The sequence below is a fragment of the Centruroides vittatus genome, unplaced genomic scaffold (assembly GCF_030686945.1).
Source record: "Centruroides vittatus isolate TY-2023 unplaced genomic scaffold, ASM3068694v2 contig_375, whole genome shotgun sequence".
NCBI classification, from domain to species: domain Eukaryota; kingdom Metazoa; phylum Arthropoda; class Arachnida; order Scorpiones; family Buthidae; genus Centruroides; species Centruroides vittatus.
Window position 1 is genome coordinate 1771513 of NW_027122197.1, and position 25583 is coordinate 1797095.

The 25583-nt window shown below is 41.7% G+C and overlaps 1 protein-coding gene and 1 long non-coding RNA gene across 2 annotated transcripts in view; both read left to right on the forward strand.

Annotated features, from left to right (window-relative positions):
* Window positions 1–3300: 3300 nt before the first annotated feature.
* Window positions 3301–25583, forward strand: part of LOC136975573 (uncharacterized) — a 31518-nt gene continuing 9235 nt past the window's right edge. The window contains exon 1 of the long non-coding RNA XR_010880800.1: window positions 3301–3433. This is a non-coding gene — a long non-coding RNA (uncharacterized lncRNA). The remainder of the gene's footprint in view (window positions 3434–25583) is intronic.
* On the forward strand, window positions 16817–20055 carry LOC136975574 (uncharacterized). The gene is made up of 2 exons (XM_067270662.1): window positions 16817–17237; window positions 19163–20055. The coding sequence occupies exons 1-2, from the start codon at window positions 16817–16819 to the stop codon at window positions 19936–19938; spliced, it is 1197 nt and encodes a 398-aa protein (XP_067126763.1). The 3' UTR covers window positions 19939–20055.

Genomic DNA, 25583 nt, shown 5'->3' on the forward strand with positions numbered 1-25583 from the left:
CTAACCGACAACAACGTGTAAACATTTGCACGTCTCTTTTATCCTGTATTGGTTTAGAACCTTTTCTTGGTAAGCTGGTTACTGGAGACGAAAAATGAATCCTCTATAATAATGTGAAGAGAAAAAGACAATGGATGGATCGCGACAAGCAGCCAAAACCGACTGCAAAAGGTGGGTTGCATCCAAAAACAATTCTTTTGTCTGTTTGGTGGGATATGTCAGGTGTAATTCACTTTGAGCTGTTAGAACCTAATCAAACAATTACAGCTCAAATGTATTGTGAGCAATTAGAGCGTTTAAATGAAAAATTGAAAAAAAAATCGACCGTTGTTAGTGAACAGAAAGCAGGTTCTCTTGCAGCATAACAATGCCAGACCACACGCTGCAAAAATAACTGTACAGAAACTTGAAAGCTACAACTGGGAAATTTTACCTCATCCACCATATTTGCCAGATATTGCTCCCAGTGATTATCATCTTTTTTGCAGTTTGCAGAATTTTTTAAAAGGGAAAACTTTTGAGGATGAGAACAATGTAAAAAAGGCTATTTCTGAATATTTTGATTCAAAACCGAAATCATTTTACGAAGACGGGATTAAAAAGCTACCATCAAGATGGCAAGAAATTGTACAAAATAATGGTGAATACATTATAGATTGAAATAAAATTTAATTAAAATTTTTTGCTGTTTTTTTTGTAGATAAAAATATGCATGAACTTATGGACTGACCTGATAGATACATGAAAATATGTTAAAATTATAACATTCGTATTTTAGGATAGCTAAGATTTTTGATTTTATTTTATTCTTGTATTCATTGATAATATGCTTACTATTATTCTTAATTTAATCTAAAAAATTTATTCTAGATCTGTTTGAATTTCTATAAAAGCTATGTGGTAAGATTTAAACCATTCATTTAGATTCTTTTAATATACTTGTTCAAATGATATTTGAATTATAATTTAATACTGCCTGAAGATGACATTTTGAAATGTTAGAAGTATTTTCTTCTAGTTAAAAACTTTTGAAGTAATGATTTTAACACCAAAAGACAGGTATAGTTTATTTTTATTTTAAGTTTGGTGTACCTTTTAACTTTTTCACTGGTCAATTTCGTGTAGACTTGTGTAGCTTAGAAACTCTCACATATGATTTCAAAACAATTTTCTGTTTAAGAAACAAATTCAATGATTATGTTAAAATATTTTCAATACTTGTAAGAACTGAAGATGGAACTAAAAGTGAAAACTGAACACTTTACAAGTTGTAGTTTTTCTTTGACATTTAAAATTCAACACTTGTATCTTTCAAAAGCATGGTCAGATCATGTGATTTCAAAACTGTTTTGAATCAAATTGTCGTCTTTCTAAAGAATTATTTTGTTATCAAATCTGAAATGAATTCTATCGAAGAATGTTTGACGAAGTGAATTATAATATTATGATATATATTTCTGTCTGGGAGCTGGAAAGGCCAACTTCAGGTAGTTGATACTATTCAACTTCTTTTAGCAGAAATAACACATTAATAACATGATAACATGTTACCATGTAAATTTTATAATATATTACAAAATTAAAAACTTTATTAAATATTCAAGAAACAATACATTAAATGTCTTCAATTTGTCCTTTCTTATAGTTCCTTGATGTGGGTTCCTGTCCGTGGTGAGGGGACCGCCCAGAGATGGTTTAGTAACTTTCTTTATAATCCTTGGGATCTGAACACCCACTTACATGTTTGCCATGCATGGTGACCCATATGCCGGAAAGGGGGATCCTGGAAGTTGAGGGGCAACATAACTGCTTTCGCCCCTGCTTCGAATAAACGGGAGGCTCAAATCAGGCCCCATTTCAGTCAATCGGCTGGTCGCTGAGTCATTCTGGACCTCAGTTTGGAGTCAACCGATCGATGCAAACCGGGTGGACACGTCAGACAAGGTGTGCTTTTCTCGACTGCATTGTGAGGGTATAGCTCCTGGGAAACCCTGGTGTGACGATCTATAGGAGTCTCCAATGTGACTGCATCATCTCGTAGGGCCCCATGGTGGGTGGGGTCACTAGGAGCTGAAATATCATTTCTCAATCATGGATTCTAAAACCTCAAAAAATCCAGACATGCCTAAAAACACAAATCAACACAGTACCAGTCAGTCATCCTACTTGATAGTGCATGCTACTGGAGAAAAACCTCTATCCAAATACTTTCCTTTTTTGATTCAATTATTGGGCACCTGAAGAAAACACAGAAATTGAGGTCAGAGGACCTACTGGTAGAAACTGCCTCACCTCAACAATCGGCAAAACTTTTAGCTATAAAGAATTTGGGAGACATTGAAGTCACAGTCACACCACATGGAAGTTTGAATTTATCACGTGGTGTGATATCTGAGATTGATCTGATGTCTGAAGATGAATCGGATATTCAGATTGGTCTTTCAGACCAAGACGTCACTGCTGTCTGATGCATCTCCATTCGTCAGGATGGCAAGTTTATTCCTACCAAACACCTTATTTTGACATTTAATAAACCGACTTTGCCATCTGTTATTACAGCAGGTTATCTGCGCTGTCCAGTTTGCCTGTACGTTCCAAATCTGCTGCATTGCCACTGCTTTAAATGCCAGAGATTTGGACATCTTGATCACAAACATCTTGCCGAGAGAAAAGCGTATGCGCACAGTGTGGGACTAAAGGTCACGAGCGTACTGAATGTAAAAGTACCCTATGCTGTGTGAACTGCAAGGATACTCATCTTGCCTACTCTTGAAAATGCCCCCCCCCTCGATGTGGGTTCCTCGTGGTGAGGAGACTTCCCAGAGATGGTTTAGAAACTCCTTTTTACCATCCCTGGAATCTGAACGCCCACCCACGTGTTTGTTGTGCATGGTGACTTGTATGTTGGAAAGGGGGATCCTGGTAGTTGAGGGGCAACATAACGTCCCCAACACACTGCTTTGGCCCCTGCTTCGGATAAACGGGAGGCTCAAATCAGGCTCTGTTTGAGTCAATCGGCTGGTCGTTGAGTCATTCTTGATCTCGGCCTGGAGTCAACCGATCGATGCAGACCGGGCGGACACATCAGACAAGGTGTGCTTTTCTCGACTGCATTGTGAGGGTATAGCTCCTGGGAAACCCTGGTGTGACGGTCTATGGGAGTCTCCCATGTGATGACATCCCCTTGTTGGGCCCCGTGGTGGGTGGGGTCACTAGGAGCTGAATGGTTATTCCTTAATAATGGATTCCACAAAAACAAAAAACCTAGAAAACCTAGATAAGCCAACAATGAAAACAAATGAAAAGACCTCCAGTCAACCAGCGTATTTAGTAGTCCATGCAACTGGAGAAAAACCTCTAAGTGTTTCCCTTTTTTGATCCAAAAATTATTTGAATCAACTATTGGGCATTTAAAAAAAATACAAAAATTGAGGTCGGGATTTACTGGTAGAAACAGCCTCTTTTCAACAAACAACAAAGCTTATGATAATAAAGACTCTTGGAGACATGGCAATATCAGTTACACCACACGGCAGTTTGAATTCATCACGTGGTGTGATATCTGAGTTTGATTTGATTTGTGAAAATGAATCAGACATTCAGATCGGCCTCTCGGACCAAGGTGTCACTTCTGTCTGACGCATTTTGATCCGTCGAGACGGCAAGTTCATACCCACAAAACATTTAATTTTGACGTTCGACAAGCAAACATTGCCATCTTTTATTACAGCAGGATACCTACGTTGTCAAGTGCGTCCGTATATTCCAAATCCGCTGCGTTGTTTCAAATGCCAGCGATTTGGACATTCCCAGACCTCCTGCCGAGGCAAAAGCTTATGTGCACAGTGTGGAACTGAAGGTCACAACAGTACTGAATGTAAAAGTACTCCACACTGTGTGAACTGCCAAGATGCTCATCCTGCCTATTCCCGGAAATGCCCTGCATGGCAAAGAGAGAAAGAAATTCAACGCCTAAAAACAGTTAACAACATACCTTACCCAGAGGCTCGGCGCATGGTCACTGTAAGTGCAACAGTGAAACAGAAAACATTTGCTGCTGTTTTGAAGTCCACAAACACATGTGGGGTTCAGACAGACATTTCTGTTTCACCAAATGAATCTCTCACTCACCATGCTAGATGTTTGTTAACTCAATCTAAAGAAACAGAAGAAAAGGAGAGTATAAAGAAAAGAACACCCCTACCTAAAGCAGGGGTAGTAACCAGAAAAGTGGGTTCAAAAAACGCTAATAAGAACCCACGCAACAAACAAAAATTAAAATCAGCCCTCTCTAAATCTAAAAGATCAGAGACTCAGTCTATGAGTGAGTTCTCTGACTTCTCAGATGAAGAGACTAATAAGGTGGTTACACCACCAGCCTCACCTCCAAAAGGCAAATCGGCTGTAAAACTAAAGAGGGATACGTTTACAAAGAATGCTGCCTCAAACATACAATGGATTATAAAATAATCCAATGGAACTGTCGTGGTTTCCGCAACAACTTCTCTGACATTAAACACCTGACATCGTCTACCCCATCTCTCTGCGTGGCACTTCAGGAAACACATTTGAAATCTGGAGAAAAGATTTCTTTAAAAGGATTTGATCTCTACCGTAAAGATGATGACAGCCACACCCGCGCCAGTGGAGGTGTGGCTCTACTGGTTTCAAACCGCATCCCGTCTTTACCGGTACGAATAATAACAGAGCTGCAAGCTGTGGCAGTCAGAATTTCAATTGGCATTACTGTCACAGTTTGTTCCATATACTTGCCACCAGATGTCAGAGTCAATGAGGATGAATTGGATGACTTGGTTGAACAGCTGCCAACTCCATTCCTTTTACTCGGTGACTTCAATGGTCACAACCCAATGTGGGGCAGTCCCGACATCAATCGTCATGGCAGGGCCATTGAGAGATTTATAGGCAATCACCAACTGTATATATTTAATACCGGAGAAGTTACATACTTCCATGCCCCAACAAGAACATTCACTGCCATTGATTTATCATTAGCTAGTCCAAACTTGTTTTCAGCATTTACATGGGGGGTTGGATCTAATCCACTCTCTAGTGACCACTTTCCAATATTTCTAAAATACTGAGGCAGAGAAAGCTGTGAAACAGCCCGTCCACCACGCTGGAAACTTGAAACGGCAGATTGGCCTGCATTTTCCTCTTTGGCTAAAATCACTGATGTCATGGTGTTGTTATAGTAGCCCACTTTTCTGTCACTTATGAAACTCTTGATTATGTAGAAGAGGTTGCTCGGACACCTGTAGACTTGAAGTTGACGTAAGATGGCGGGCCACCAAAGGTTATCGAATGTTCCTCTAAAGTCTATTGATATCATGAGAGTATGCTTAGAACCTCTCTTCGCCGATCTGATGTACTCTATGATGTTGTTTAGTGCCGTAATTGTTGATTTGCCCTGAAGAAAGCCATGTCGGTTCTGGCTAATTAACTTTTTCCTTTTGAGGAAGTTAAGGACCCTATTAATAGTCAGTCTATCGAGGACTTTGCCGAAAATGGATGAGAGACTTATGGGCCTATAATCTTTAGGCAAATGCGAAGTGTCGTTAGGTTTTTTCTTCATGAATTTAATTGACACACTTTTCCAGGCCTTAGGAAAGTAGCCCAGGGTCAGGCAACGATTAAACAGAGTAGTGAAAGTCACCAGTATCGCAGCGAAGGCCTCCTTGAGCATTTTACCTGTAATCTGATTGGTGTCCGGGGCTTTTTTGTTATTAATTACCTTGATAGCATGGTTGATCTCGTTGCCAGAGAATGCTTGGTCGTTATCTGGGTTCGTGGGGTAGTCACTGTTGCCCCTTATTTCCTGTTGCTGGTCTGAGTGCTGATTTGGGTCGTCCCAAGGGAAGTGATAATTGAATGGTTTATCGAGGGTTTTGTTTATAGAGTTCGTGTATGTTTCGTCAGAGGTCTTGAGAGAGGAGGGAATGTCCGATTTGCGTTTGCCTTTAAAGGCTATGTAGTAGGGGTCTGTCCATGGGTCGTTGAATTTACTGCAATAGTGCCTCCAAGATTTGTGTCGTTTTTTGTTTATCAAGGTTTTGTAGTCGTTAAATTTATTTATGTAAATTGCCTTCAGATTAAGTCTGTCCTGTTCGTTTGTCTGCCTCTGATATTGCCTCCTGAGACTTCGGACTTTACGGCGATGGGTATCAAGTTTTCTGTCCCACCACGGAGCATTAGTCCTGGTATTAGGTATTCTTTTACTCGTGATATGATAACTGTTGTGCATTAGGTCCGTTTGTTTAGCGATGCAGTTATCAATTCCCCACTCATTCATGGCTATGATGGGCCCTTCAGGGTCCCAGTTGTCTTGAATATATTGCCAGTATGAGGGCCAATGGGTTTGCTCGTATGAGAAACCAACGACGGTGCTTATAGCTTTTATTTCCATGTTAATCTTTATATAGCGATGGTCGCTTGCTGTGGGTTTATCAATAGTAGTGCAGTAGGTAATTTTCGGAGCCATGTGGGTGCTGGCCAAAACAACATCCACCCAGCTGTTGCCTCTGGGGGAGTGGTAAGTTGCTAGGGGACTGACATTGCAAGACGTAAGATGCAGTGCCGCAATTAGCTCTAGCATACGAAAGCCCCTACTATCCTCAATGGGACTATGCCACAGATAGGACTTGGCGTTGGTGTCCCCTGCTATGAGCCATGGCCTGTCAGCGATCGTTTGGCTGATGTTGTCTAAATCAGTAAGCATCGGCTCTATATTTTCAAGAGGTGAAGAGTAAATACTTGAGATGAATATGCTTTCCTGGTTAAGAGAAATGGTGCACGTGGTAACATTTTTGGTTGAGAGATGTGGTGCAAACTGAGCAGTGAGGTGCAGGTTTCTAATCAGGATAGCTGTCTTGGGGTTTAAAATAGTTCCACGTGGAGGGATCGTCCTCCAGTTATAATAATTCATAAGATTGCCCTTATAGAGATACGGTTCCTGAACAATTATGATATCTGTGTTCCAGTCCTCCGCAGTTTTGACTATTAGTGATGATGGGGCCTTCCTCCTTTGTAGATTAAATTGTATAATAGTAATATTCTTCCTGCCATTCAAAGTCGGTTGGTTGGCTATTGACAGAATAGAGCTGCTTGTTTGACTATAATTCATAGTCCATTTTCTTAATCATCTGTTCTTTAATTCTGAGCAGTAATGGGCAGTTAGCACTTAGAGCATTATGATTGGTCGCTGTTTTCTTTTTGAGTGGTAGGTTCTTGTTGTTACGCTTGCAGTTAATGCAGGATGGTGTGCAATTTTTCTGTTGACAATCTTTAAATATATGATCCCGAGAGCATTGGCTACAGGTTTGTTCTTGCCTACACTCCCTAGCCCAGTGCCCAAACCTGCAACACTTGAAACAACGTGTCACGGGAACAAAGTCATCGACACGTATTGAGGCCCATGAAAGGTAGATTTGTCTATGAGCTACTAAAATTCTGCGAATTAAGGGTGAGACAATCATTACTACGTGGCCGCAGTTTTCTTTTGTTTTCCCGCTTTTGATGACCGTGCTAATTTGGCAATTTTCTACAATTTGGTTTTTAGTAAACTCTCCCCAGATGTCATTCTGTTCAACCATTACCTCGGGAACACTGAAGGGGACATTCAGAAGAATAATTCTTGGTTTTCTCCCGTTGGAGATTCTACACCTAATTTTTTCCTTTACCTCCTGTATGTTTTCAATAACTTGTTTCAACGTTTGTCCCTCCTGTTCGCCCCTCGATGTGGGTTCCTGTCCGTGGTGAGGGGACCTCCCAGAGATGGTTTGGTATTTCTTCTTTACCATCCCTGGGATCTGAACGCCCACCCACGTGTTTGCCGTGCGTGGTGGCCCGTATGCCGGAAAGGGGGATCCTGGTAGTTGAGGGGCAACATACCGTCCCCAACACACTGCTTTGGCCCCTGCTTCGGATAAACGGGAGGCTCAAATCAGGCTCCGTTTGAGTCAATCGGCTGGTCGGTGAGTCATTCTTGACCTCGGCTTGGAGTCAACCGATCGATGCAGACCGGGCGGACACGTCAGGCAAGATGTGCTCTTCTTGACTGCATTGTGAGGGTATAGCTCCTGGGAAACCCTGGTGTGACGGTCTATGGGAGTCTCCCATGTGACGGCATCCCCTTGTTGGACCCCATGGTGGGTGGGGTCACTAGGAGCTGAATAGTTATTTTTAAACATGGATTCAACAAATTCAAAAACCACAAGCACCATTGCATCACAACCAAAGGAGGTCAGTTCCTCCAACCAACCAATTTATCTCATAGTACATAGTACTACTGAAAAACCGATGTCTAAGTGTTCCCCTTTCCTAATTCAAAAGTTGTTTGAATCAACTATTGGACATTTAAAGAAAATACAAAAATTGAGGTCAGGGGACCTACTGATAGAAGCAGCCTCCTCTCAACAGTCAGCAAAGCTTTTGAAAATGACATCTCTAGGAGACATAACAGTCACCATCACACCACACGCAAGTTTGAACTCATCACGTGGTGTGATATCTGAGGTCGATCTGATGTCTGAAGATGAATCAGATATCCAGATCGGTCTTTCAGATCAAGGTGTCACTGCTGTCCGACGCATCTCCATTCGTCGTGATGGCAAGTTGATACCAACTAAACATCTCATTCTCACTTTTGGAAAGCCAACATTACCATCATTTGTTACTGCAGGATATCTGCGCTGTCCAGTTCGACCATATGTTCCAAACCCACTGCGCTGCTTCAAATGCCAGCGGTTTGGACATTCTCAAACATCCTGCAGAGGAAAGAGCGTATGTGCACAGTGTGGAAGTGAAGGTCACCAGAGTGCTGAGTGTACCAATACTCCATGCTGTGTGAATTGCAAAGACGCCCATCCTGCCTACTCCCGGAAATGCCCTGCATGGCAGAGAGAGAAAGAAATCCAACGAGTGAAAACAGTTAGCAACATACCTTACCTAGAGGCTCGGCGCATGGTCACTTCAAGTGCACCATTGAAACAGAAGACATTTGCAGCTGTTTTGAAATCCACAAAGACATGTGCAGTTCAAACGAATATTTCAGTTTCTCCGAAAGAATCTCTCACTTGCCATGCGAAATGTCTACTGATCCCATCAAAAGAAACACCAGAAAAAGAGAATCTAAAAGCAAAAGCACCCCTACCTAAAACAGGGGTCACAACAAGAAACCTGGGTTCTAAGAAGGCAAGTAAGAACCCACTAAACAAACAGAGAGTGAAAGCAGCTCTCTCTAAATCTAAAAAATCAGAGGCTCAATCTATGAGTGAGTTCTCTGATATCTCTGATGAAGAGAATAATATGGAGGTGCCACAACCAATTTCACCTCCAAAAGGAAAATCCTCTGTGAAATTGAAGAGGGACACTTTTGCGAAGAATGCTACCTCAAACACATAATGGATAACAAAATAATCCAATGGAACTGTCGTGGTTTCCGCAACAACTTTTCTGACATTAAACACTTGACATTATCTACCTCATCTCTCTGTGTGGCACTCCAGGAAACCCATCTGAAACCTGGAGAAAATATTTCTTTAAAAGGATTCAATCTTTATCGTAAGGATGACGATAGCCACAACCGTGCCAGCGGAGGTGTGGCTATACTGGTTTCAAACCGCATCCCGTCCTTACCGGTACAAATAACAACAGAGCTGCAAGCTGTGGCAGTCAGAATTTCAATTGGCGTTACTGTCACAGTTTGTTCCATATACTTGCCACCAGATGTCAGAATTGATGAAGATGAATTGGATGCCTTGGTTGAACAACTGCCGACTCCATTCCTTTTACTCGGTGATTTCAATGGCCACAACCCAATGTGGGGCAGTCCCGACATAAACCGTCGAGGCAGGGCCATTGAGAGATTTATAGGCAATCACCAACTCTATTTATTTAATACTGGAGAAGTGACATACTTCCACGCCCCAACAAGAACATTTACTGCCATTGATTTGACATTAGCTAGTCCAAATCTGTTTTCAGCGTTTACATGGAAGGTTGGATGTAATCCACTTTCCAGCGACCACTTCCCAATATTTTTAGAATATCGAGGCAGAGAAAGCTGTGAAACAGCCCGTCCACCACGCTGGAAATTTGAAACGGCAGATTGGCCTACATTTTCCTCTTTGGCTAACATCACTGAGGAAATGGTCAATACTGCCGATATCAATGATGCAGTAGAAGTTGTCACATCGAGTATTATTCAGGCAGCCGAAAAAACAATGGGGAAAACGTCAACCAGATATCCAAAACATCCGAAACCATGGTGGGATCAGAATTGTGAGGCAGCATTTAAAAAACAAAAGAAAGCATGGGGGATTTTCAGAAGATACCCCACTGCTGAGAATTTGATAGCTTTTAAAAAAGCAAAGGCAAATGCCAGAAAAATAAGGAGGCAAAGCCAAAGGGATTCTTGGAGGAAGTATGTATCTAGCATAACATCTTCCACCAGCTCAAAAGCGGTCTGGGATAAAATCCATAAAATTAATGGGAAATATGCTTCTCACTCTCTGTCCATGCTGGAAAATAATGGCACAATAATCAGTGACATAAAAGGTATTGCTGATTGTTTGGGTGAAACATTTTCGTCCTCATCCAGCAATATTATGTATACAAAGGATTTTCAGGCTTACAAAGTGCGATCTGAAAAACAATATCTAAACTTCCACTCCCCATCTAATGAGGAATATAATGTGCCATTCAGCAGAATAGAACTATGTACAGCAATCTCTCGCTCGGGGAATACTGCTGTAGGCCCGGATAAAATCCACTACAGCATGATTAAAAATCTATCAGACAATTCCCTCAGTAATCTTCTGAATCTGTTTAACAGAATATGGACAGAACATACTTTTCCAGACTCTTGGAGGCTATCTATCATCATTCCCATACCCAAGCCAGGTAAAGACCACAAAAATCCCTCTAATTATAGACCAATTTCTCTGACTAGTTGTCTCTGCAAACTTTTCGAGAGAATGGTAAACAGACGCCTGATGTTCCTCTTAGAGGAAAAGAACTACTTTTCACCACATCAGAGTGGATTTCGTAGGAACAGAAGTACCACAGACAATTTAGTAATTCTTGAAACATCTATACGCGAAGCGTTTGTTAGACGGCAGCACTTAGTGTCTGTGTTTTTTGATATAGAGAAGGCCTACGATCGCTGCTGGCGATACGGTATACTCCGTGATCTGCACAAATTCGGATTGCGGGGTAATTTGCCAATTTTTATAAAAAACTTCCTGCAGAATCGTAGATTCCAAGTCAGGATGGGCAACACTTTTTCTAGGCCTTTCACACAAGAAGAAGGTGTTCCTCAAGGTTGTATTTTGAGTGTGACTCTGTTCCTAGTAAAAATTAACAGCATAGCTAAGTGTCTTCCTCCCAGTGTGAAACACACTCTGTATGTGGATGACTTTCAGATCTCCTGCCAGTCTAGTAACATGGGTTTCATCGAGAGACAGCTGCAAACCTCGCTAAACCGCATAGACAATTGGTCCAAGATCAATGGTTTTACTTTTAATGCAGAGAAGACCTCCTGTATCCACTTTTGCCGAAGGCGTGGTTTGCACCTGGACCCGGAAATTCACCTAAATGGGGTTAAAATCCCAATAGTCAATGAGGCAAAGTTTTTGGGTGTTGTGTTTGACCAAAAACTGACGTTCTTATCACACTTGCGCAATTTGAAGAGTAGATGTTTAAAATCTCTGAACCTTTTAAAGGTACTGTGCTGCTCATCCTGGGGAGCAGACAAATGTTTGATGCTTAGGATATATAGAGCCCTCGTTCGCTCTAAGCTGGACTATGGAAGCGTTGTCTATGGCTCTACGCGAGAATCTACTCTTCGGATGCTGGATCCAATCCACCATCAAGCATTGCGTTTGTGCACTGGTGCATTTCGAACTTCTCCTGTCCAAAGTTTGTACGTGGATGCTTATGAGCCTCCACTATCTCTCAGGAGAGAGCAGTTGTCTCTGTTCTATTATATTAAGCAGAAATCTCAGATTAAATCTTCAGTTGATTGTATAGTATCAGATACTCAGCTGATAAGATTATTTGCAGCCCGCCCAAGTAGTGTCCCTACATTCAGCATAAGAATGGAGAATGTCAGCAGCACGATCGACCTGGATATGGGTAACATTTCACAGCCTGAGCTTTATAGTATATCACCTTGGTCAACTCCTGTGATAAATGTCGATCTTAGCTTAAAGCAATTTCCTAAGGAATCCACCCCAGATTACATGTATAGACAGTACTTTGCTGAAATTCGACATCGTGACAGGAATTTAATTCCTATATACACTGATGGGTCTAAATCGGATGATTACGTTGGGTCAGCCTTTGTCTGTCAGAATGAAATTGTGGCAGAACAAATCGCACCAAATTCCTCCATTTTTACTGCGGAGTTGCAGGCTATTTATTTAGCCTTAAAGTATATAAATAGGAAAGGTCATCGTTGCTGCATGATTTACACTGACTCAGTTAGTGCACTTCAGGCTTTGATCTCGTATGAACCTAGTTCTCACTCCATAGTGATTAAAATTCGTAAGCTGATTTGCCATCTTTTTGCGAGGAATTTCTCTATAAAATTTTGTTGGGTCCCAGGCCATGTAGGTATAAGAGGAAATGAAGAAGCTGACGCAGCTGCAAAGTCAGCAAGACCTTCTCAGCATACAATGTTTATTGAAGGAGGTGACTTGAAGCTAGTTGTTAAAAAACGACTAGAGGAGAGATGGCAAAATGTGTGGAACGTACAAGTCCACAATAAACTACACGAGATCAAACCTGTGATAGAAAATTGGACACAGAAGAAACCCTATGACAGAAGATCTGAGGTCATTCTTACTCGTTTGAGAATTGGACATACTCGACTGACTCATCAATACCTTTTGAAGGGTGATGACCAGCCTGTATGTCAGTATTGCAACTGTAATGTAAGTGTTAAGCACATACTGAGCAATTGCATCGCCTCTGAACGGATTCGTAGGCAGCATTTTGGAAATGCAAGTTTTAAAGAGATTTTGGGCCAGAGGCCAAATGTTGATAAATTATTGAACTTTTTAAAAGTTACAAATATTTATAAAGAAATTTAATTAATTATTTATTTATTTATATCTATATACATCTTGTTGTTACAAAACCCATGCAGTTTAATTGTTGTATATTTTTGTTATTGGTTCTTTGTTTTTTGTTTTGTTGATTTTTATTGTTTATTGTTATTTATGTACATATATATACCATAAGTTGTGGCGCAGCTTGGCCTATGTGGCCCTTGTGCCAATAAACTTTAACCAACCAACCAACCAACCAACCCTCCTGTTCGCTACCCACTGTGGCCGCCATTATCACACGCCATTATCTTTCACCCTTTTTACCTCTTTTACTTTCACTTTAATTTGCTGAGGTTGGATCGTTTTCTTAATGTGCCCAATAACTTCACCCATGTCGATTTTATCGGGCTCCTCTGCGTTAGGGTACAAAAGAACAGCACTGTTACCCCCTGACAAAGCTTTACTATGAATGGCTTTTGTAGTTTGGCTGTGTTTAGGAGAAGCCTTAACTGCATCAGCATAGGAGGGCTGGACACATACATGGTTACCCAGACGTACAGTAGGACCGTTGCCCCTTATGGTTTCATCCAAGTTAGGTAGTGTGCCCCCTTGGGTGTCCATACCCGCACGAAGATCCTTCAGTATGCGATACATCTGCTGGATGGCAGAAAACAGGTTTATGATCCCGTCCTTTACTACCCTCCGATTGTCACTTTTAATAATCGTTTTGTATGGCTCTGGGAGAAGATCCAGTATCTTCCTAGTCTGAGCCTTAGCCTCTCTGATGATGATGTCTTCAGTGGACAAAGGCTGGATCTCTGTACGATCATAAGCCAAAAGATCCCTTCCTGGATCAAGAGAAGTGTCCTCTGAATCCGATTCACCAGTCTGATCGATATCCTCCATAAGACAATATAAATATTGCAATGCAAAATAAAGTAAATAGAGAACTAAATTAAACTAACTAACTGAAGAGAAGAACCCCACGAAATGCTCAGAAAATCCGTAACTGAGTGGGGAAACCCAAACAAAAGCTTGCAAATGACGAGAACGCCGAACAGCGCAAAAACGCCGATCGGCTAAGAAGAGCGCTGAATGGTTAACAACACGCCGATCGAGTAACCACCGCCGAACAGCTATAAAACGCCGAACGGCTTAGACAACAAAGACAGTTCCTTTGTCTAGAGTCGAATTTTAAAGTTTTAATAACAAACGTAGGCCGACGAAACTTTACAGGATTGTTAAGTGCTCTATTGTTTACGTTTTGTCGAAACGAAAAAACTCCCGCGAACATATAGGGGGTCAATGGGGCCCGAACAAAAGCTAAAGTTACGGATGCCCGTAACACGTCGAAAAAGAAACCGATTTTAAAAACAATAACACCTACTTGTTCGCCACGATGAGTACTTTCCAACGGTGTGTTATTTCTGAATATCCGAGCAATAATCCACGAGAAATCACGATCGAAAAACAGAGCGATAGACACCACATGTACAAAGACTCGCGACTATGCGCCACCTCGAGAGCAATTAGACATTCTGAAAGAGTGTGAGGGCTATCTGTATAGAGCAACAGACATAAGCCCTATAAGAAGATGAAGGAAGAGTTTGAGTAAAAGAAGAAGTTAGAGGAAGAAGAAGAAATATAGGGAAATAGGATAGTGTGAAAAGAGCAACCTGGGTCCTTATGGGACCCCACGGCGTCTGCATCAGCATTTATTTACAGCCAAAAAATACAATTACAATGTGAGATAAGAAAATGTGTTACAAACTTCTCTGAGAGGATTACCGACAAAACTTTGCGGTTACATACAATAATAGACTTATATACGGTCCCTCTTTCTCGAGGGTTGACAACAGTAAAGTGAAGGTCCTTATTACTCGTCACGTGATCCTTACAAATGTTCCGTCCCGAGTTGTTCTTTACGCCTCGAGATTGTCCGTTAGATGGTCCGTGGAAAGTCACACCTCCACACTCAATAAGTGGTTATATACAGTTTATTTACAAATATTTACAAAGATGTACACTATGCAATAACATTAGGTACGCTAATGTACCGAAGCTGTGATGCCGCACGTCGGCTTGTCTGGCCGGGGAACACGAGTCACTTTTCCGGAGATGGCTTAACCGTGTGGTCGTCCGTCTCTACACCAACCTTTTTCCAGAGGACTTTCCAAGAGGAGAACACTCTCTCTATACGCCTCAAAGGCCTACCTAGTGTTAGAGACCACCACGTATCCGGTCTCTCGCCCTTTCTCCTCGTTTTTCTGCCACCCTTCCAATTTAAGGGATTCTGCTATTACCTCCTGTGACCAATCAGTTCCTTCCCTTTCTTAGAGCCTTCAAAGACGTCCGCCCTATTTCCCGCCGACGTAGCTTAGATTTGCGTCCGTGCTTTATTTACATTTATTTTCCCAAGCTGGCCGGCACGTGGCCAACACATTGACCCTTAAGTGGAGACGCTACACCTTTGATCTTTCTGGCCGTTTATGGCCCCGGCTCCAGGTGGGAGCAATTATCTCAGTCGGGCGGTTTCTTTGACTCAGGCCGCCAAAGGCGACCTTTACAAGTAAATTCACAATAATATCCAGATTTACAATTAATATATATGTACAATATGTACGATTCCCAATACTTCACGGGCTGAACGGCGAAATTATTGAAAAGAGTGGAACAGTCCAACACATTAACATTTCCTCTCTCTGACCGAAGTTGTTTGACAGTATTTCCGTCATAACGCTGGGAGTAAAGTACAAACAATCACTATTACATATATACATAATATTAATATTTACAATCCGTCATTCCTTCAGAGTTTGGCCGACAGAATTTTCGCGAGTACATTAAGTGATTAAAACTATTAAACAGTTTAACATATTTACACTATTTACATTCCTCTTACTTTCAGAGGCCTACCGACATAAATGTTATTACATCTAGAGCATGATAAGTACATACATATCACATTTAATTCTTATAAACATTATCGCGTAATTTACAGATGGTCGGCGATGCATAATGAATGGATGCAAAGTTCGAAAGATATTGTTTTACGATTGGTAAGCAAGAGAACAGTCTGTTCAGTCACTGGGATAAGAACCTCGAGAGAAATCATCATCGCTGTCGTCATCGGTGTCACTTCCGCTGTCTTCTCCATCGTCTTCATCTTCCACATCGCTGACATCTACTTCTCCCTGATCCCGTCGATATCGCGTTGTTTCACCTTGGAAGTCCGGCAGTAGGGCTTCTGTGTCTCTTACGAACTTTTCCAGTCCTTTCCAAAGCCCCTCGATGTGGGTTCCTGTCCGTGGTGAGGGGACCTCCCAGAGATGGTTTAGTAACTCTTCTTTACCATCCCTGGGATCTGAACGCCCACCCACGTGTTTGCCGTGCGTGGTGACCCGTATGCCGGAAAGGGGGATCCTGGTAGTTGAGGGGCAACATACCGTCCCCAACACACTGCTTTGGCCCCTGCTTCGGATAAACGGGAGGCTCAAATCAGGCTCCGTTTGAGTCAATCGGCTGGTCGTTGAGTCATTCTTGACCTCGGCTTGGAGTCAACCGATCGATGCAGACCGGGCAGACACGTCAGACAAGGTGTGCTCTTCTCGACTGCATTGTGAGGGTATAGCTCCTGGGAAACCCTGGTGCGACGGTCTATGGGAATCTCCCATGTGACGGCATCCCCCTGTTGGGCCCCATGGTGGGTGGGGTCACTAGGAGCTGAATATACATTTTTAAATATGGATTGCAAAAACTCAATTCAAGCGACCAAAGTAAAGACCTCCAGCCAACTTGCTTACTTAATAGTACATGCAACTGGAGAAAAACCCCTTGCTAAGTGTTCCCCCTTTTTGATTCAAAAGCTGTTTGAATCAACCATTGGGCATTTGAAAAAAATTCAAAAATTGAGGTCAGGGGACTTACTTGTAGAAACAGCCTCTCTTCAACAAACAACAAAGCTTTTGTCAATTACAACTCTTGGAGACATGGGAATATCGGTCACACCACACGGAAGTTTGAACTCATCACGTGGTGTGATATCTGAGTTTGACTTGATGTCTGAAGACGAATCAGACATTCAGATCGGTTTCTCGGACCAAGGTGTCACTTCTGTCCGACGCATTTCGATCCGTCGAGACGGCAAGTTGATACCCACTAAACATTTAATTATCACATTCAACAACCCGACACTGCCATCTTTCGTTACAGCAGGATATCTGCGCTGCGCAGTTCGTCCGTATATTCCAAATCCGCTGCGTTGCTTTAAATGCCAACGAATTGGACATTCCCAGACCTCTTGTCGAGGCAAAAACTTGTGCGCACAGTGTGGAACTGAAGGTCACAACAGTACTGAATGTGAAAGTACGCCACACTGTGTGAACTGCAAAGATGCCCATCCTTCCTACTCACGAAAGTGTACCGCATGGCAAAGAGAAAAAGAGATCCAACTGTGAAAAACACATCATATCCAGAGGCTCGTTGTATGGTCACTCCAAGTGCACCTATGCAACAAAAGACATTTGCTGCCGTGTTGAAATCTACTAACACATGTGGGGTTCAAACAGAGATTTCTGTATCCCCAAGTGAATCTTTTACATGCCATGCGAAATGTTTAATACTGTCATCTATGAAAACACCAGAACAGGAAAGTACAAAAGCAAAAACACCTCTACCAAAAACTGGGATAACAACTAGGAATGTGGGTTCCAAAAAAGCGAGTAAGAACCCACTAAACAAACAGAGAGTGAAAGCAGCACTCTCCAAATCCAAAATATCGGAGGCTCAGTCGATGAGTGAGTTCTCTGATATCTCTGACGAAGAGAATAAACTGGAGGTGACCCAAACAACATCGCCTCTAAAAGGAAAATCATCAGTTAAATTGAAGAGGGACACTTTTGCAAAGAATGCTGTATCAAACACATAATGGATTATAAAATAATTCAGTGGAACTGTCGTGGTTTCCGCAACAACTACTCTGACGTTAAACACTTGACATCACCTACCACATCTCTCTGCGTGGCACTCCAGGAAACACATTTAAAACCTGGAGAAAAAATATCTTTAAAAGGATTTGGATTCTACCGCAAGGATGATGATAGCCACAACCGCGCCAGTGAAGGTGTGGCTATACTGGTTTCAAACTGCATCCCGTTATTACTGGTACAAATAACATCAGAGCTGCAAGCTGTGGCAGTCAGAATTTCTATTCCCCTCGATGTGGGTTCCTGTCTGTGGTGAGGGGACCTCCCAGAGATGGTTTAGTATCTCTTCTTTACCATCCCTGAAATCTGAACGCTCACCCACGTGTTTGGTGTGCGTGGTGGCTTGTATGCCGGAAAGGGGGATCCTGGTAGTTGAGGGGCAACATACCGTCCCCAACACACTGCTTTGACCCCTGCTTCGGATAAACGGGAGGCTCAAATCAGGCTCCGTTTGAGTCAATCGGCTGGTCGTTGAGTCATATTTGACCTCGGCTTGGAGTCAACCGATCGATGCAGACCGGGCAGACACGTCAGACAAGGTGTGCTCTTCTCACTGCATTGTGAGGGTATAGCTCCTGGAAAACCCTGGTGCGACGGTCTATGAGAGTCTCCCATGTGACGGCATCCCCCTGTTGGGCCCCATGGTGGGTGGGGTCACTAGGAGCTGAATGTAAATTCTTAAATATGGATTTTAAAACAACAAAACAAGTGACAGAAGACCAGAACTCCAGCCAACCTGCTTACTTAATAGTGCATGCAACTGGAGAAAAACCTCTATCTAAAGTATCGCCATTCTTGATTCAAAAATTGTTTGAATCGACCATAGGACAGTTGAAAAAAATATAAAAATTAAGATCGGGAGATTTACTGGTGGAAACAGCTTCTCCACAACAATCGGCAAAACTTCTGCAAACAAAGACTCTGGGAGAAATGGAAGTCACTGTCACACCACACGGAAGCCTAAACTCATCACGTGGTGTGATATCTGAAATTGATCTGATGTCTGAAGATGAATCAGACATTCAGATCGGTCTTTCAGACCAAGGCGTCACTGCTGTCCGATGCATCTCCATTCGTCGGGATGACAAGTTATTCCTACGAAACATCTTATTTTGACATTTAATAAACCAACTTTGCCATCTGTTATTACAGCAGGGTATCTACGCTGTCCAGTTCGCCCGTATGTTCCAAATCCGCTGCGTTGCTTTAAATGCCAGCGATTTGGACATTCACAAACATCTTGCCGAGGGAAAAGCGTATGGGCACAGTGTGGGACTGAAGGTCACGAGAGTACCGAATGTAAAACTACCCCATGCTGTGTAAACTGCAAGGATGCCCATCCTGCCTACTCCCGAAAATGCCCTGCATGGCAGAGAGAGAAAGAGATCCAGCGAGTGAAAACAGTCAACAACCTACCATACCCAGAGGCTCGCCGCATGGTCACTTCAAGTGCACCACTGAAACAAAAAACATTTGCTGCTGTCTTGAAATCAACAAACACTTGTGCGGTTCAAACAGATATCTCTGTCTCTCCAAGTGAATCCTTTACCCGCCATGCGAAATGTTTAATACTGCCATCTACCCAAACACCAGAAAAGGAGAGCAAGAAGACCAAGACACCCCTACCTAAAACAGGGGTAATAACAAGAAATGTGGGTTCAAAAAAGGCCAATAAAAACCCACTTAACAAGCAAAAAGTAAAAGTTGCCCTCTCTAAATCAGCTAAAAAGTCAGAGACTCAGTCTATGAGTGAGATCTCTGACTTTTCTGATGAAGAGACTAATACGGAGGTTACAAAACCAAAGTCACCTCCAAAAGAGAGACCCCCTGTTAAATTAAAGAGGGATACCCTCGCAAAGAATGCTACCTCAAACACATAATGGATTATAAAATAATCCAATGGAACTGTCGTGGTTTCCGCAACAACTTCTCTGACGTTAAACACCTGACATACTCTACCTCATCTCTCTGCGTGGCACTCCAGGAAACACATCTAAAACCTGGAGAAAGAATTTCTTTAAAAGGATTCGATCTTTACCGTAAAGATGACGACAGCCACACCCGCGCCAGTGGAGGTGTGGCTGTACTGGTTTCAAACCGCATCCCGTCTTTTCCGGTACAAATAACAACAGAGCTGCAAGCTGTGGCAGTCAGAATATCTATGGGCGTCACTGTCACAGTTTGTTCCATATACTTGCCACCAGATGTCAGAGTCAATGACGATGAATTGGATGCATTGGTTGAACAGCTGCCAACTCCTTTCCTTTTACTTGGTGATTTCAATGGTCACAATCCAATGTGGGGCAGTCACGATATCAACCGTCGAGGCAGAGCCATTGAAAGATTCATAGGTAATCACCAACTATATTTATTTAATACTGGAGAAGTGACATACTTCCACGCCCCAACAAGAACATTCACTGCCATTGATCTATCATTAGCAACCCCAAATCTGTTTTCAGCGTTTACATGGGAGGTTGGATCTAATCCACTTTCCAGTGACCACTTCCCAATATTTCTAAAATACCGAGGCAGAGAAAGCTGTGAAACAGCCCGTCCACCACGCTGGAAACTTGAAACGGCAGATTGGCCTGCTTTTTCCTCTTTGGCTAACGTCACTGAGGAAATGGTCAATACTGCTGATATCAATGATGCAGTCGAAGTTGTCACTTCCAGTATTATTCAGGCAGCCGAAAAAACAATGGGGAAAACGTCAACCAGATATCCAAAACATCCGAAACCATGGTGGGATCAGAATTGCGAGGCAGCATTTAAAAAGCAAAAGAAAGCATGGGGGATTTTCAGAAGATACCCCACTGCTAACAATTTGGTTGCTTTTAAGAAAGCAAAGGCTAATGCCAGAAAAATAAGAAGGCAAAGCCAAAGGGATTCTTGGAGGAAGTATGTTTCTAGCATAACATCTTCCACCAGCTCAAAAGCAGTCTGGGATAAAATCCATAAAATCAATGGAAAATATGCTTCTCACTCTCTGTCCATGCTGGAAAGTAATGGCACAATAATCAGTGACATAAAAGGTATTGCTGATTTGTTGGGTGAAACATTTTCGTCTTCATCCAGCAATATTATGTATACAAGGGATTTTCAGGCTTATAAAGTCCAAACTGAAAAACAATATCTAAACTTCCACTCCCCATCTAATGAGGAATATAATGTGCCATTCAGCAGAATAGAACTATGTACAGCAATCTCTCGCTCGGGGAATACTGCTGTAGGTCCGGATAAAATCCACTACAGCATGATAAAAAATCTGTCAAACAATTCCCTTAGTAACCTTCTGAATCTGTTTAACAGAATATGGACAGAACATATTTTTCCTGACTCTTGGAGGCTATCAATTATTATTCCCATACCCAAACCAGGTAAAGACCGCAAGAATCCCTCTAATTACAGACCAATTTCTTTGACTAGTTGTCTGTGCAAACTTTTCGAGAGAATGGTAAACAGACGCCTGATGTTCCTCTTAGAGGAAAAGAACTACTTTTCACTACATCAGAGTGGATTTCGTAGGAACAGAAGTACAACAGATAATTTACTAAATCTTGAAACATCCATTCGCGAAGCGTTTGTTAGACGACAGCACTTAGTGTCTGTGTTTTTTGATATAGAGAAGGCCTATGATCGCTGCTGGCGATATGGGATACTCCGTGATCTGCACAAATTCGGATTGCGGGGTAATTTGCCAATTTTTATAAAAAACTTCCTACAGAATCGAAGATTCCAAGTCAGGATGGGCAACACTTTGTCTAGGCCTTTCACACAAGAAGAGGGTGTCCCTCAAGGTTCTATTTTGAGTGTAACTCTGTTCCTAATAAAAATTAACAGTATAACTAACTGTCTCCCTCCCAGTGTGAAACACTCTCTGTATGTGGATGACTTTCAGATTTCCTGTCAGTCTAGTAACATGGGTTTTATTGAGAGACAACTGCAAACCTCCTTAAATCGAATAGACAATTGGTCCAAGACCAATGGTTTCAGTTTTAACGTAGAGAAGACCTCGTGCATCCACTTTTGCCGAAGGCGTGGTTTGCACCTGGATCCTGAAATTCACCTAAATGGGGTTAAAATCCCAATGGTCAACGAAGCAAAATTTTTGGGTGTCGTGTTTGACCATAAATTGACGTTCTTACCACACTTGCGCAATTTGAAGAGTAGATGTTTAAAAGCTTTAAACCTGTTAAAGGTATTGTGCTGCTCATCCTGGGGAGCAGACAAATGTTCTATGCTCAGGATTTATAGGGCCCTTGTTCGCTCTAAGCTGGACTATGGATGCGTTGTGTATGGCTCTACACGTGAATCTACTCTTCGGATGCTGGATCCAATCCACCATCAAGCATTGCGTTTGTGCACTGGTGCATTTCGAACTTCTCCTGTACAAAGTTTGTATGTGGATGCTCATGAGCCTCCACTATCTCTTAGGAGAGAACAGTTGTCTCTTTTTTATTACATTAAACAGAGATCTCAAAATAAACTTTTAGCTGATTGTTCAGATAGTCAGCTGAGGAGATTATTTGCAGCTCGCCCAAGTAGTGTCCCTACATTTGACATAAGAATGGAGAATGTAAGCAGCACGATTGACCTGGACACAAGCAACATTTTGCAGGTCGAGGTCGATAATATATCACCTTGGTCAATTCCTGTGATAAACGTTGATTTAAGCTTAAAGCAGTTTCTAAAAGAAACCACCCCAGACTACGTTTATAGACAGCACTTCGCAGAAATTCAACATCGTGACAGGAATTTAATTCCTATATACACCGATGGATCTAAATCGGATGACTATGTTGGCTTAGCCTTTGTTTGCCAGGATGAAATCGTGGCAGAACAAATAGCACCGAATTCTTCCATTTTTACTGCGGAGTTGCAGGCTATTTATTTAGCCCTAAAGTATATAAATAGGAAAGGTCATCGTTGCTGCGTGATTTACACTGACTCAGTTAGTGCACTTCAGGCTTTGATCTCGTATGAACCTAGTTTTCACTCCATAGTGATTAAAATTCGTAAGCTGATTTGCCATCTTTTTGCGAGGAATTTCTCTATAAAATTTTGTTGGGTCCCAGGCCATGTAGGTATAAGAGGGAATGAAGAAGCTGACGCAGCTGCAAAGTCAGCAAGTCCTTCTCAGCATACAATGCATATTGAAGGAGGTGACTTGAAGCTAGTTGTTAAAAAACGACTAGAGGAGAGATGGCAAAATGTGTGGAACGCACAAGTCCACAATAAACTACACGAGATCAAACCTGTGATAGAAAATTGGACACAGAAGAAACCTTATGACAGGAGATCTGAGGTCATTCTTACTCGTTTGAGAATTGGACATACTCGACTGACTCATCAATACCTTTTGAAGGGTGATGACCAGCCTGTATGTCAGTATTGCAACTGTAATGTAAGTGTTAAGCACATACTGAGCAATTGCATCGCCTCTGAACGGATTCGTAGGCAGCATTTTGGAAATGCAAGTTTTAACGAGATTTTGGGCCAGAGGCCAAATGTTGATAAATTATTGAACTTTCTAAAAGTTACAAATATTTATAAAGAAATTTAATTATTTATTTATTTATATCCATATACATCTTGTTGTTATACACAGTTTAACTGTTGTATATTTTTGTTTTTGGTTTTTGTTTTTTGTTTTGTTCATTTTTATTGTTATTTATGTACATATATATACCATAAGTTGTGGCGCAGCTTGGCCTATGTGGCCCTTGTGCCAATAAACTTTGACCAACCAACCAACCGAGGAAATAAAAACATTGCAAATGGGAAGGAATCTTACGAAGGGTCAATTAAGTAGATTACATCCATTTCTAGATAAACAGGGTCTAATGAGAGTCGGCGGTAGATTGAGCAATTCAAATTTATCATTTGATAAAAAGTTTCTAATTCTGCTTCCTAAAAATCACAAGTTAACCCACTTGATTATGAGATATTATTATCTGAAAAATTTGCATGTTGGTTCACAGACTTTACTTTACCTCGTCAGACAAGAATTCTGGCCTCTAAGTGGAAGAAACCTGGCCAGAAGGGTGGTACATGAGTGCCTCGTTTGCTTTAGAAATAAACCCAAAGTCATGGAACATATCCTAGGAAATTTTCCTTCAGAGCGAATAACTCCAAGTTTCCCCTTTAAACATGTAGGGATTGATTTTTGTGGTCCCTTTCTTATTAAATATAAGGGACAAAGAAAGGGCACCTATCAGAAGTGCTACGTCGCAATCTTTGTTTGCCTTGTGACTAGGGCAATTCATTTTGAAGTAGTTACCGACCTAACAACTGAGGCAATGATAGCAACCTTGAAAAGATTTTTTAGCACAAGGAGTAAAAGTGCGTCAATTTGGACAGATAATGCCACAAATTTTGTAGGTGCCAGTGCGGAGTTGAAACGCCTACATAACTACGTAAAAACACCTCCTGACAGTTCAGCTGATTATCTCGCCAGCGAGGAGGTCACTTGGAAGTTCATACTGCCCAGATCACCAAATTTTGGTGGCCTTTGGGAAGCAGGAGTGAAGTCCTTTAAACATCACCTAAAAAGAACCGTGGGTAACTATAGAGCAGTTTATAACTATTACCACACAGATAGAAGGAATTTTGAATAGCCGACCGCTCACTCCTATGTCCTCTGATCCAAGCGACTTTCAAGTTCTAACTCCGGGACACTTTCTTATCGGAAGACCTCTGACTAGACTACCGGAGTCAGATCTCACCAGTAAACCAGATAACTATTTGTCTCAATGGCAAATTGTTAACTAAATTTGTTCAAGTTATATGGCGTAAATGGAAATTGGACTACCTAAACAACCTACAGGCCCGACATAAGTGGCAATTTCAGAAGGATAATATAACACCAGACTCAATGGTCATCTTAAAGGATGAAAACCTCCCACCCGGAAGTTGGTTGATGGGCCGCATACAGGAAGTTATCAAAGGACCCGATGGGAAGGCGAGAGTTGTTCTGGTGAACACCTTTCAAGGTGTTTTTAACCCTTCATCACGCGCGTGTGCAGTCAAATCGAAATCACGCGCGCTCGGTCAAATCGGCACCAAATTAAAAAATTAATTAATAAAAATTTAGCGTCGAAAAACGGGTATTTTTACTTTAATCCAGTTTATTAATATGTTTGTAATCGAATTCAGTCAAAAAAGTTTTAATTTCATCATAATTTATTGATGATTTTAATTTTTTAATATTAGAAGGTAATTAGCATAAATTACAAAGTGTCGTGTTTCATCTTCGCTCCCGTTCAAGTTTATTGCTCTAGGCACGCGCCGATGTTTGTTTTTAGTTCTACTGGTGATTAGGCTTTTATTTCAACCTCGTCCGTTTTGGTTACTGAAGATGGGGAGACGGGCATCACGTGATCGCTTACCTCACATTTTACCACAGAAATTACCTTACCTTGAAAGTTTTATTTTTTTTCTCGATTTTAATTATTATTAACTATCTTTTTTTGATGGATTCTCATACTTATATGTGTTATGAAGTTGCAGATATTTTTTTTAT